General features: G+C 41.1%; 1 protein-coding gene across 1 annotated transcript in view; it reads right to left on the bottom strand.

The window, feature by feature from the left end:
* Positions 1 to 2,238: 2,238 nt before the first annotated feature.
* Positions 2,239 to 13,313, bottom strand: part of MPPED2 (metallophosphoesterase domain containing 2) — a 201,840-nt gene continuing 190,765 nt past the window's right edge. The window contains exons 4-6 of the mRNA XM_062198054.1: positions 9,196 to 9,311; positions 5,909 to 6,022; positions 2,239 to 2,949 (exon numbers count right to left, since the gene is read on the bottom strand). Coding sequence (XP_062054038.1) covers positions 2,831 to 2,949; positions 5,909 to 6,022; positions 9,196 to 9,311 — 349 coding nt within the window. The 3' untranslated portion in view covers positions 2,239 to 2,830. The remainder of the gene's footprint in view (positions 2,950 to 5,908; positions 6,023 to 9,195; positions 9,312 to 13,313) is intronic.

Below are 13,313 nucleotides of genomic sequence, written 5' to 3'. Positions count from 1 at the left end.
GCACACAGGCTCTTACATGAGGGATGAGAAATGTCCTACGGCTCGGGTCTGTTTCATATCATCTTCTGGATCAACTCTTTGCCCAGGGACAGAGTGACAGGAAGGCCACGGCCTATGGAGTCACAGCCCTGCTTTGCAACCTCCCATTTTCCCAAGGAAAGTTATTTAATTTTAGAGTTCTTACCTTCCTATCTATGAAGTGGGGTTTATGTGGCCTCTTCCAGGATTTTGTGAAGATGACAAAATATGAAGCCTGCTCAGCAGCAACTGTCGTGATGGAAGGAAACAAAGTGTTCACTTCAGAAGAGCAATTTTGAATAGTTCCTTTTTATATGGCCCAGAGAAGAAAGCATTAGGCTTCCGTTCAGTTATGAAGGTCCCTCAGGGGCAATTCATGCACAGAGACTGGGGAGTGGCTGAACAAAGACCTGTCTATGAGCTGGTCCACCCTCTAGATTTGGTAGACTGCGTTGCTTCCTCCTCCCATACGATGGAAAGCAATTTTAGTAAGTGCTCAGCTAATTAGCTTGCATCCATGTATTCTCTCAAGGGCTATGCACACACACACTTGTCATTGTGGCCACCCACCTATCTCTAGAAAGCTTGCTTTTCCACAAGTCTGAGCCTAGTTTCCAGTTCAATAACCAGGTGACATTTCCGTTCAGTAGTTTACCCAACATAGCAGTTCAAAGGAGATTAACTTTTCACAGTACTTCGTTTGGTCCATCTTAACTACGGTGGCCCTGAAACACCCCCAGGCAGGAAGCTCAAACATACTCTGTAAGCTCAAACCAAAATGTCCATCACCGGCCTCGCATGACATCTGATACACTTAATCAATTTTAACAGCATCATGAACCATGATGATTGCATGTGAATTTGAGTTGGAGTTCTGATCCGTTCTCTCTGCTGGTACCACATCAAGATTTCCTTTCAGGAATTGCATCAACAGATCCACAATGGGTGGGTAGGAAGGAAGATGGGTCAGAATACTTTCCAACAAGCACTGGAATGTAGACTTCAGAGACACACTGCAGATTCAAGATCACGCTGCTTTTCTTCAAAGGTACTTCCAGAGAAATTCAGAAGCATAAACACAGTTTTCCCATCCCACTGCCTGCTGCCCCCTCCTGGCCAGTACAGCATCAATTAAAAAAAAAAAAAAAAGAAAGAAACAAGTATGGGGGAGATGATGGCTGCTGTGGGGTACAAAGAGAATGTGCAGTGGTTACTGTATCATCAAAATGTCCACAGCCTACTCACTACCACAAACATGTTCAACACAGCACCCATGCCTTCAGTGCACGTTCTCTGTGTTCCTGTAGAAATTACAATGGCCACAGATGGAATCTGCACCCTCCGAAATCTAAGGCAAGATAGATGGCAGCGCAATGGGAGGGAGAGTACACTGAGTGCCGTATCGATCTACCTGCCAGCCTGTGAATGCTGGGTAATAAAAATTTATTGAAAATTAGAAAAAAGAACCACTGATTCTAATTCCTCTGAAAGAGAGTACCGATGCTGTATAAAAATAAATCCCCCCATCCCCAGGCTGAAGCTACTATCCTTCCACCAGCCATCTCTCCAAACAGCACACATTTAAAAATCTTGCAATTTTATTTGCATATAAAGGCCGCTAGATATAGAATATCACAATAAATTTAAAGAAAGGACTGCTTTCCTAAATTTCATTAACAAGATAACATAAAATAGAATAAAGCTCAACAGCATTTACAATGGGAAAACAGAAATGACTATTAGCGACAATATTTTGTGCTAGTGAAGATTGCATCGACACACAGTGCAAAATGGGAAGGGGGAGAGGGAGTAAGAAGACAATTCAGGGTATTTAAATAGAAAGGACAACTAAGCCTTATTTTAGTTAGCTTCCATTGCATCCATTTACGTCTATACACATTTGTAATTGTACCTAGATTTAACTCAAGCTCTTTAAGACCTTGAATTTTGAGAAAGGGTGTCAGTTCCTTCAGACTTCTGATTTGCTGCTGTACAGCATTCCTTTGCAGTTGTACTGTCCTTGGCAATATTAAACTCCTAACAGTCATAATACACAAAAAATACTTATATATATAAACTCATGTTGAAAAGGAGTTTGCACGCTTGTTTTTCTTTTACTGCATGAAATACCTGCTCTTGACAGAATCAATTTCCATATTTTTAAAGCTAAAATAATTTAAAAGAAACAAACAGACAATGAGACCTTGTATAACCATGATATGGATCTCACTAGCTAAGCCATCCTTTAAACAAGGGCTGTTTTCTTCCTTTGACATGGTTTTCTTTATAGCCAGAGTGCGAAGAGAAGTCTTTTCCAAGTCTACTTCTGATGAGACGGTCGCTCCTAATCAGGGCCACATCTGCAGAAAAGTAGCAGTTCCAAGAACACAATAACAACAAAACATCAAAATATAAAATACTTCAAACAATACCCTTAAACAGTTGTGCAAATCTGGGTGGTTTTTTAAACACTGCCTACCTGTGTCTTTCTTCCAGCTTAAAGCATATTAAAATAAGACTTTTATCATTTTTTAAAAGAAAGCTTGGCTGTCCTTTGGCGAACACTATCAATTTACAATGGCATGGCCTTTGAGAAAACAGAAGTCATTTTTACAAATTCACAAGGCTCCTTTGATTCCAAATGGATGAAAAAATAATAAAGAAGCACAACCTCTAGCATCATTTGTGTTCCAACAATTTACAAAATGAACTCACAGGATTTGGGAATAAACAAGTAAGAGAAGGTAAGTTTGTAATTAGAAAAATGGCAGTTCATAGACCTTTCCTCACAATCCAACAGGCATTTAGAGCTTCAGGAGCCCTGTGGGTTGGGAAGGTCAAATATAATTGGAGGGTTGGTTGGTTGAAAGCTGACTGTACATGTTGAGGCATTGATGTACGTTGTGTAACCATCGGTCATGATGCCATAACCTGTAGGGAGAGAGTGTCACAGTTACTGTAGTATACATAAACCAAAGTGACCTTCTGAGTGCAGGGCTATCAGGCAAGAAAAACAAACGGAAAAATTTTGTCAGCGGGCAATGAGATGAAATTCAGTTGAGACTCCTCAGATAGAATGGCTTTCAGAAGCTGCTGCTCAATTTTTTTCCCTTTTCTTTATGTAGAATCCTTTACATCAAAATGATTCTTTTTTCCCCCTTATTCGAATGCTAAACATGTTGGGGGGAAGGCTGTGGTTTCTTTACCAGTGAAAATAAAGAAAAATAGGGTGGCTTTTTTTTTTTACCTCTTTTTAAAATAACATTTTCATTTCAAAGCCCTGTATTCCCTGTTGAGTCCTAGGGACATAGGGATTTTTCCTCAGGGACAAACAACCAAATTCCAAATGGGCATCCCAGCAGGTAAGAAGGGACACAGAATTTGCATTGGGAGACAGGAGAGGTGGGTTTTCAGGTTCCTTCTCTAGGAAATGAAACTTAACCAGAAGTAATTTTATCTTGAATTGTGGACCTTGAATGCTGAGTTCCACTCCATTCAAAAGTGTCAACTGATCACATGTCCAGTGATGTGCACATGTGGTGATGTTTACCAGAGGACACTGTCTCCTAAGCTTACCTGAACACTGGACCAAGCAAAAACTCTTCCCACATGCAGTATAAATCTCATGTGACCTTTGAAACAAAGCTAAGAGAGTTTCCTGGGTCTTTGGATGCCTGTTCCTTTTGTAATTTTTTTTTTTTTTTTTTTTTTTGACAGGCAGAGTGGATAGTGAGAGAGAGAGAGACAGAAAGGTCTTCCTTTTTGCCTTTGGTTCACCCTCCAGTGGCCGCTGCGGCCAGCGCACTGCGCTGATCCGAAGCCAGGAGCCAGGTGCTTCTCCTGGTCTCCCATGCGGGTGCAGGGCCCAAGGACTTGGGCCATCCTCCACTGCCTTCCCGGGCCATAGCAGAGAGCTGGCCTGGAAGAGGGGCAACCGGGATAGAATCCGGCGCCCCAACCGGGACTAGAACACGGTGTGCCAGTGCCACAGGCGGAGGATTAGCCTGTTAAGCCACGGTGCCGGCCCCTTTTGTAATTTTTAACATGTGACATTTTTAGGATGTTTGCAAGTTTGCACATTTCCCTGGGTACCTTATATTGCCTTCCAAACCAGGCTTGTAATTCTATGTTGGTATCAGGCTGTGATGACATATAAAAATATAGCCATAAAAAAAATCACTAAGACTATATAAAAATAACAAATGAGGGATTTTTTTTTCCAAATTCTTTTTCATTTTCTATAATTTCTCCAAGTAGGCCCATGGAGAGCTTAATGAGGGTCAATGGAAAAATCTCTTAAGAAAGAGGTATTTAAAATGTGCACTGTTTAGTTGTGAGGTCATAAAGTCTTGTTATCTCTCTCCATCAAGACGTTGGTATTTGCCCTCTCTCTGCCCTCTTCAGCTGTCTTAAGTGAATAAAAGCTAGGCAAGTTTATTTGAATATGATATCCTTGCTTTTAAGCAAGTTTATTATTTAGGGGCTTCAGTGGAATTCCCCAATTGTCTGGCTAGTTTAAAGCTAATTAATGATTTTGTTCTTCAAAGCCAACGAAATGCAAACCCATAGGCATGCTGTAGGAATTCAAACCAGTTTTCAAGATAGAAGCCCCCCCTCCCCCAGAAATGTTGTTCATGGAGGAGATCCCAAGTCTGTGTTCTCCCCCGCTGGTGCCCCACCCCCTGCACCCTGCCTTAGAGAGGTGCCCTCCTTTCAGGAAGCAGAGCCCAGCGGCAGGGCTGGCTGACAGCTGCTCTCTGGGAGCTGCACCTCTGCTTTCCAGCCCCTCTGCTGGGGCCTGCATTTGGAGCAAACCGAATTTTCTCTGGCCTCAGTAGGATGGTTTTCAATGTACTCTTTATTACCTGCCTAACCAGGAAGCCACTGGATTTGTGGCCTCTGAAAAATAAAGTTTGTTTTTTTGCTTCATCAGACATGTGGGCTCCAACACCTCAACTTGACTACAAATTCATAAATAAATGCAGACAGCAGCTATAAGCAGGAGCTGAAAAGAATACAGTGGTTGCCCACCTAAATACACACACACATACACATACATGGAACTGGGGACATGTGGGAGGCTCAGAAAGCCTAAGGCCAGTTGAAAAGGGTTTTGTGCCTGTCCAAAAGTCCAATTTTTCCTAGCTTGAAGAAGGCTGGAAAGACAGAAATTAGAGCCCTGAAGGTTCTTGAGAGGTTTTCAGTTCCTTTGACCTTGACTCAGCTTACTTTGAAAGGCAAAAAACAAAGCAACTGGACCAGTTCCCACTTAGGGGAGATTGAATTATTCTGCTGAAATCCACATGAGCTAACAGTTTCAGAAATTACTAGTGAAATATCAATCTGCAAATACGCAGGTTCCTGCCACTTTTGTTATATCTTTCATTGTATGTCCAAAGTTATTTTCAGGGAATGTCTATTTTCCTGAGTCTTTGTATGCATTCCATATGAAACACTATTTACAATCAGAAGACTCTAAAAACTTTACATAGCTTCTAATATCCAGGTCATGTCTTTAGACTCAGAGAAAATTTGTTCTTATGGACATCTAGGGTGGCTCTAGAGCAGTCGTTATATAAAAACTATCCTACAGAGCCCTGAGCATCCAGAAACTGCCTAGGGGAAAGACTGGTTTGCAGAAAAGTGAACCAGACAAGGCTGCTACACTGTACTCACCTTAAAAGTAAAGTATGGAGGGATTTCCATATAAAATATTTATCATTTTATATGCAGAGGTTGCTCATAAGATTTCATCTTATAAAAGGGTTCCACTACTAAAAAGTTTGAAAACCACTGCTCAGTGATTTCCACCTTGACTAAGGTGTCCCCTTGTAAATTAGACCATGGAGAGTGACATAACATGTTGTGCATTCTCTTCTTTTGTTCTTACCTTCATGAATTCCACCAAACACGTGGAGCTTGGGCCGGACTCTCCTTTGGACAGTGTTTAACAGCTCCACGCAGCCCACCCTTTGAAGTTCCTTTGGAACCCAGTCTCGAAAACCTAAGGGTAAAATGCAATCAATACTCTTAATTTTCCTTCTTCAGGTAAGGTTTCATTTAGACTTTCAGGAAGCCATAACTCACGGAAGGTTTATTACATTATCTGTAATCCTAGACACTCCATTAAAGCTCACAATGGCTTTTAAGAAACTTTTCACTCGTCACTTTGTCTTCTTTAGGTTCTTGAAATTTTTTTTTTGTTTCATTTTTTTTTCTTCCTGTTAATTAACATTTTTTTTCTGTAAGGGATTTGATTTATTCAGCCACAGGTTTCAAATCTTCTTCATGGGCTTAATGACATTTGTTCCCGGCAGTACCGTAATATCTCTTTCTCCCTCAATTCAGTTACTTTCTCCTTTTTTCTATTATATCTTTCTTAATAATAGTTTACTTCCAAGATGGTTCAAAGAAGAAGGACAAGCATAGCTACTGTAGGCTGGCCTCAAAATACTTTGCTCTTTTTAGTACAGCAACTCTTAATCCTTGATGGGTTCCAATAACCAAAGCTTTGGAAAGTCCAGTTGCTCCTCCAGCCTCCTCTCTTGCAATGGACAACAAAATGACCTCATGGTGGCATCCAGCAAGCTGGGGCTAAATGACTACTTTTAAAGTAAAAGCCACTTAGTTCTCCATTTAATGCAGAAAATCTATAAAAGCTGACATCAATTATAGCCAAAGTCATCTATCTGAGTGATTATGGTCTGAAATGGAATCCATACACCTCAGCAGGATGGGGCACAGAAGAAGGCAGGTGGAATGGAAGCCTGAAGTGTAACCCATGGAAATCTACTCCACAGCTCCATTTCTACTATTTAAATACAGCTGGGCAAAAAGGGACAGCTTTCAGCTGTGTTTTGTCAAGCTTTAGACATGACTACCTAGTGTTTCTGGAAAGCCACAGTACCTCGGGGTACAAAGGGTGACAGAGAGGCTGAGAAAAGCATCAGATGAAATTGGGGATCCTAGTCAAGAATCTTAATTAGGGGTCTTCAAACAATTTTTAATTGGAAGAAAACATCCTTAATCCATGACACTTGCTTTTTTACCTCATGGATTCATTTTTTTTTTTTTTAAGGAGGAAAAATACCTCCATTCCATATCCAAGGACCTGAGAAAGCATCCTGCTCATTTCCAAGTAGTAAAGTCCTAGGACACTGGGGCCACCCTCCTCAGGGCAAAAGAACTCATGGCCATTCTTCTCATCTCCTTCACCCAATATAGCATTTTTCACAAGAATCCCCAAAACGTGTTAATAAAGGTTCAATTTTCAATTATGAAAATGCTGCCTGATCTTTTACTTAGCAACTCCTTGATTTAGATCTCACTTTGCTATACACATAACCTCTCACTGATTAACTGCATCTTTACTATAACAAAAAGCATGTCTGCCTCTCTACTAAGAGTACCTAGGATTTCTGAATTCTTCAGAGTCTGGAATTCAGACTTATTATTGCTGTCACTTGCTTTTTCACCACAGCGAATGAACTAATTGTTCTATCCAAAGTTATAATGCTCCAGTCATGCAAATGTTTCTATGATGAAGATGTCCCAGTTCCTTACAATTTCACCCTAGGGGAAATCAAGCCAGCACTCAACTTGGCTGCTTTAACAAACGGTCAAGTTGGCTCTCCCTGGGCAACTCATGCTGATCAGAATATTTAGCTAGCAACTGAATGACTTAGCTAGTCTAACGGTAGTAAAATAGGGAAAGTAATTGATTATGATTCAATAACTTGTTGGGTAGGTATAATCTTTTAAAACAGGAGATGGAGATATAGGTTAGAGAAAACAAGCATGAAGATGACTCTGTCTGCCCCATTTCCAATCTGCAGCAGAACTGACTCTTCTCTTACTTGCCTCATCATTAAGATGTGTCACTGTGGCCTATGCCATGGCCCTGCCTTCCACAGTGTCTTTGTGAAACACAGAGCACTTCCCTTGTAAGAGAGGGAAAGTAGCACCGAGTGGTCTGAAGGGGAAAACATCTGCAAAGATTAAATTTGCATTAGGGGAAGAGTGTTAGGTTTCTGTGCTTTTTTTTTGTCTGTATTTTTGTGGTTGACAAAAGGGAGAAGAGACATGGATAATGACCTTAAACCACAAGAAAAACTGTGAAAATCATGTATATGTTATGAACTGTTTTCCCCCTTCTTCCCAGAGATAATTAAGAAAATTCATTTAGTACTGTATATTCAAAGATTTTTTTAAGAGGGTAGAGATTGCTGTATTTGCCACAATTTTGTGCCACAGTAAAAAAAGAAAGAAAAAATGATCTTCCATTAGAAGTGATAAATCTGCATTTCCGGAGCACACACATTTCATTTGAACAGAAACAATGGGTACTGAGTAGATGGATGATTCAGGGTGGCACTGCTGGTTGAAAACTATTCTGTGGCTAAACCCAAGAAGCTCGTGAGTTATTAGAAAATAATTATATGGATCTTGCTTTCCATATCCATAGGTTCTAAATCAGCTGGTGCAATCAACCACAAATTGAAAATATTCAGAAAAAAATAGTGTGCCTAAACATGGACAGACTTTTCTTTTTGTCCTTATGCCCTAAACAATAAAGTTTGTAACAACAGTTTTCATGGCATTTATATTCTGTTAGGTATTGTAAGTACTCAATGTGCCTGTAGTATGAGTGTCCTTAAGTAACTTTCAGCATAAGCCCTTCCCAAACACTTTACCTAAAAAAAAATCTTTTCTTATATAATCATCTCAAATGTTAAACTTAAAGATTCCCCAGGTTGCAACATTATGGGGAAAAGGAAAATGAGCTCCTTTGAACAAAAGTTTCCATCATCTCCTTGGCATTCAAAAGTCCTGTGATTGGTAGGTCCACGTCTTTCTTCCATGCCTTATCTGACTTCCCTTACTCCAAAGTGAATACAGTTCTTCATACAGATTATCAAGCTCAAAAGACTGTGGTGCTCTATATTCGTTTGATTTTTCCCTGACTCGACTAAACCAAAAAAATTAATTCCAAGAACACCTGTAAGTGTAGCAGAACTGCTGAGTTTAATTATCATACTGAGCATCTTTAAAGACACTGACTTCTCTTTTTGTTTCCACTTTTTCAGAAGGTGGTGGGGGTGATTATGTCCCTGAAGCATTATTTATTACATTGGAGAAAAAGGCATTTCCTATGACCAAAGGACAACCTTCACTTACCTAGAGGAGGTCCATGTGTCATGAGTATGTCGATGCCCTCCGGGATGAGGTTCCACTTGTCCAGCAAAGATTGACCTCTGGGGAGGTTAAAGCCCCATCCATTAAACCACGGAGTCCTTTGGGGGAGATAATGCACATGGTATCAGGCCAGCAGAGCCACATCTTCACTCTGCAATATTTCTCTTGCATGTTCCCATGGTTTGCATTGCTCTTTTTGATGGTTAGCCCTGGCAGCAGGATACTTTTTTGTTGACTGCTTCAAAACAATCCATTTGAAAGCAAATGTGGAGGCTATGAATTGTTCCAGTAGAAAGGGCACAGGCGCCTCTGCAGTGGAGGCTTTCCCAGAGCGTCTGTATCAAAATTATGGCAATGCTTTGTTTTCCCCCCAAATCTCAGTGTTTGATAAGACACCCTTCACTGATCCAAAGCATTTCCACCTTTCCCATAGTGCCTGAGAGCTTCAAAATTCCATCACTATGGAACCACCTTGCCAAAAAGAATCCTACTAAAGTCCTGAATGAAAAGGACAAGGAACTGAGGCAGAAATTTCCTCCTTTAAGATGTCTGAATACCCTGCCCTGACATTGCTGAAATAGTGTGAGGGCTTTTAAAAATGAGAAGGGGCAGAGTGAACAAAAAGCAAATGTGGATTTTTCCTCCTACCACCAAAGGGAAGATTTAGGGGACATCGCTGGCCACTCGGGAATCCACTCCCCTGGTAAGGTATGTGAGCATTTCACCAGCAAAGGCACTTCTGCTCCAGGAGTGAGAGTCTGGGACTCCAAGCTACATGAAAGGAATGGCCTTTATCTAATGAGCATTGCTAATCGGAGCTGAAAATGTCTCATTTTATGATAATGGAAGAATGTTCAATTTTTCCCTACAAACACAACAGGCTAAACCACAGTAGTACAAAGCAGTTCCTAGTGTTGTCCTATTCCCATGTATCTAAATGCAACAAGTATTCTTTGGAATTCACTCACTGTTGTTCTGTAGGGAAATTCCAATTTGCCAGAGCATACATGCAAAAGATAAGCTTGTCAAGTTTTTGGCTAAGTCCAACTTTCTCTTTCGGTTGAATCTGCTCTCTTTCATGCCTACTGAAAGTGGTGATCCTAACCTTGTCAGTCACAGCTGACCAAATAAACGGGGTACATGCTTATTTCAAGACAATCTAACTAGACTCTTTCAAGAACTTTAACTCAGAAAATAGCATTCACTTGGTGGTGGACATATGGAATTACAGGCAATTGAAAATCACACGAAAAATCCACATTTTGGGTGAGAAGCTCAGTTCCTATGGAGGAGATCGAGAGACAATGTGCCAGAGAGAAGAGACTATGTGGCCTCAGATAGCAAAAGAGAAAACAAGGAAGTATCTGAAATGCTTCCTGGCCACTTTCAAACCCCGATGCCATCCTCAGGGTGCTTACTTGCAATAACAATAATAATGTAAGAATCATCACCATTACAGTTATTATTTATTGATAGCTTACTCTATGTCAAGGTACTATTCTGAACACATCATTTGGATTAAAATATTTAAAATTCACAACAAATTCATGAAATGGTTACTATTAGTATCCCCATTTTACAGAACAGGAAACTGAGGCACAAATAAATCAAGTAAACACAACCAACAACTTGGATATAAGCCCAGGCACTCTGCTTCCAATCCCCATCCTTTTAACTACCATGTTCTTCTCATACAGCACCTGAATTAACTAACTTAATATCTTTCCTGAGTCAGACTCTTGAAAACTTCCAAGTTTTAGTGTCTTAGGACTTGAAACCAAACAAGCTCTAAACCGGAATGATCTCTCTTCCAAGTATATAAGCCAACAGAATCCCTTTCTTTTTATTAGCTTGAGTTAGGTCCTATTATCTGCAACTGAAAAAGTCCTAATAGATATAGCTATTATCTATAGTGTAAACTTGACCTATGTACCTGTAGTAGGCAATAATCCCTACCTGCCCAAAGATGACCATGTCCTAATTCCTGGAACTTGTGTATGGATTACCTTACTTGGCAGAGGAGAACTGAGATTGCTAACAAAATTCAGCTGACCTTAAAACAGGGTGCTTTTCCTGGCTTACCCAGGTGAGCCCACGTAATCTCACAGGTACCAAAAAGTGGAAGTGGGAGTTGAAACAGGAGGACAGAGTGATATAACATCAAGAAGACTCAACTTGCTGTTGTTTGCTTTGAAGACGGAAGAAGACTTGGAGCCAAGGAGACTGGGCAGCCTCAAGCTGGACAAGGTATGCATCCCTGCCAACACCTGGAGTTTAGTTTAGGGAGACCCAGGCCAAACTTCTGGCCAATGTATTTCTTAGATAAATACATGTTCTTTGAAGCCACTAAAGCTGTGTATCTGCAAAGCCTGAATTGGATATAAAATGCAGGGACTGTAAGTGGCGCTTGGTGTGTAGTATATGCTCACTCAGCACAGCCCCTCCACAGCCACCCTGCCTTACTTGATGAATGCAAAGCTTTGGAAGCTTTGAAAATGCAGTGCTTGCTTCTTAATCCAGTGTGCTAAAGGGGCCACCAGGTACTGAGGGTCTGGGGATAACGCCAGGGAGACCCTTGTAGAGCTGACTTAGTCAATCTTAGTTTCTCTGGTCTTCAGGACTTCTTGCCTTCAAATCCTTAAACATTTCATGAGAGTCTAAAATCAGTCTTTGGGGCTGACGCTATAGCATTGCGGGTAAAGCTGCCGCCTGTAGTGTTGCCATCTCATCTGGGCACGAGTTTGAGTCCCGGTTGCTTCATTTCCAATCCAGCTCCTTGCTAATGTTCCTGGGAAAGCAGTGAATGATGACCCAAGTGCTTGGGCCCCTGAACCCACATGAGTGAACTGGAAGAAGCTCCTGGGTTTAGATCAGCCCAGCCCCAGGCATGTGGCCATGTGGGGACTGAAGTAGCAAATGGAAGACTTCTCTATCTCTGCCTCTCCCTCTCGCGCTCTCTCTGTAACTAGGCCTTTCAAATAAATAAAAAAAATTTTTTAAATACAGTTTGCTTAGTTTGAGTTGCCCAGCTTTCTCTTTTTTTGCATAATGACCCCCTTCCAAGATTCATCTTTAAAAAAAAAAAAGCAACTTAAGAACCCAATGAAAACTGAGTGAGCATTCTGGCAAGAGAGGGACAGAAAGAAAAACATCTGTGTTCCTACATTTTGAAGACAAGCTTGTAGATCTATGGATCCTGTCTGGATGGCAAATAAAGAAGAGTTTCAAAGAGTCCCACGCACACCCAAGTGGCTGGTGCAAGGAAGGGCTCCGCTGTGGCTGTCAGGGCCTGTCTGGGACAGGTGAGCCTCCAAGCCTCCAGGGCACCCTAGGGTCTTCCAGACAAAGGAACAGGACTTAAGATTTTCAGATTGCCCAGTTTTCCCTTGTAGATTTTCCTCTTGGAAATGCACACTCATATCCCTCCCCCATCCCTCCTCCCCGGAAATGCTCAGTTTTGTAAGTGCTCTGTAAAAGATTAAGACAAACCTGTGGTCTATGGATACCCTACATTTCATTTGGTTAATATTAAGCTTGTGACAAAATCCAGAAGTTTCTAAGTTAAGGGTAAAGTTTGAAAATGTCTGGCTTTTATTTCAACTCAAACCTGCATGTATATGAAGGTGGTTAAGTTACAGGAAAAGGAACATTCATCAAGTGCCTGATAGGCTTTACATAAAGCTTTTACATTGATTATTGAATTTAATTCCTCACATTAATCCTTTATCGAGATATTGTCAGCTCTATTTTAAGATAAAATCCCGGCCATCTGTGATGTCAGGTAACTGGTCCCTGTTCCCAGGAGCAGTCATTCGTGGAAGTGAGATTCAACCAGATCTGAATGCTCCAAAGCCCATATTCTATCCCTGCACAATGTTGACTACAAGCTTTTAGCCTCATCTCAGTTTTGGTTTTCCCATATGTAAAGTAAATACGTGGCTGCTCCATTTGGTCTCTCAGGTTGGGCACTGTCCAACTTCAGGAGGTGCAATGGAACTGTATAACCAGGACGGCCCTTAGCAAAACGACAGTGTTGTTATATGACCTTTCTAGGAACTTTCCACTCCTCTAAATCCTCCAGGTAAGGCTTTCCATAAGCG

This window comes from Lepus europaeus, chromosome 7 (genome assembly GCF_033115175.1).
Source record: "Lepus europaeus isolate LE1 chromosome 7, mLepTim1.pri, whole genome shotgun sequence".
Lineage (NCBI taxonomy): Eukaryota > Metazoa > Chordata > Mammalia > Lagomorpha > Leporidae > Lepus > Lepus europaeus.
The sequence above is the reverse complement of the archived record's forward strand: the minus strand, read 5'-3'. Positions and strand labels throughout refer to the sequence as shown.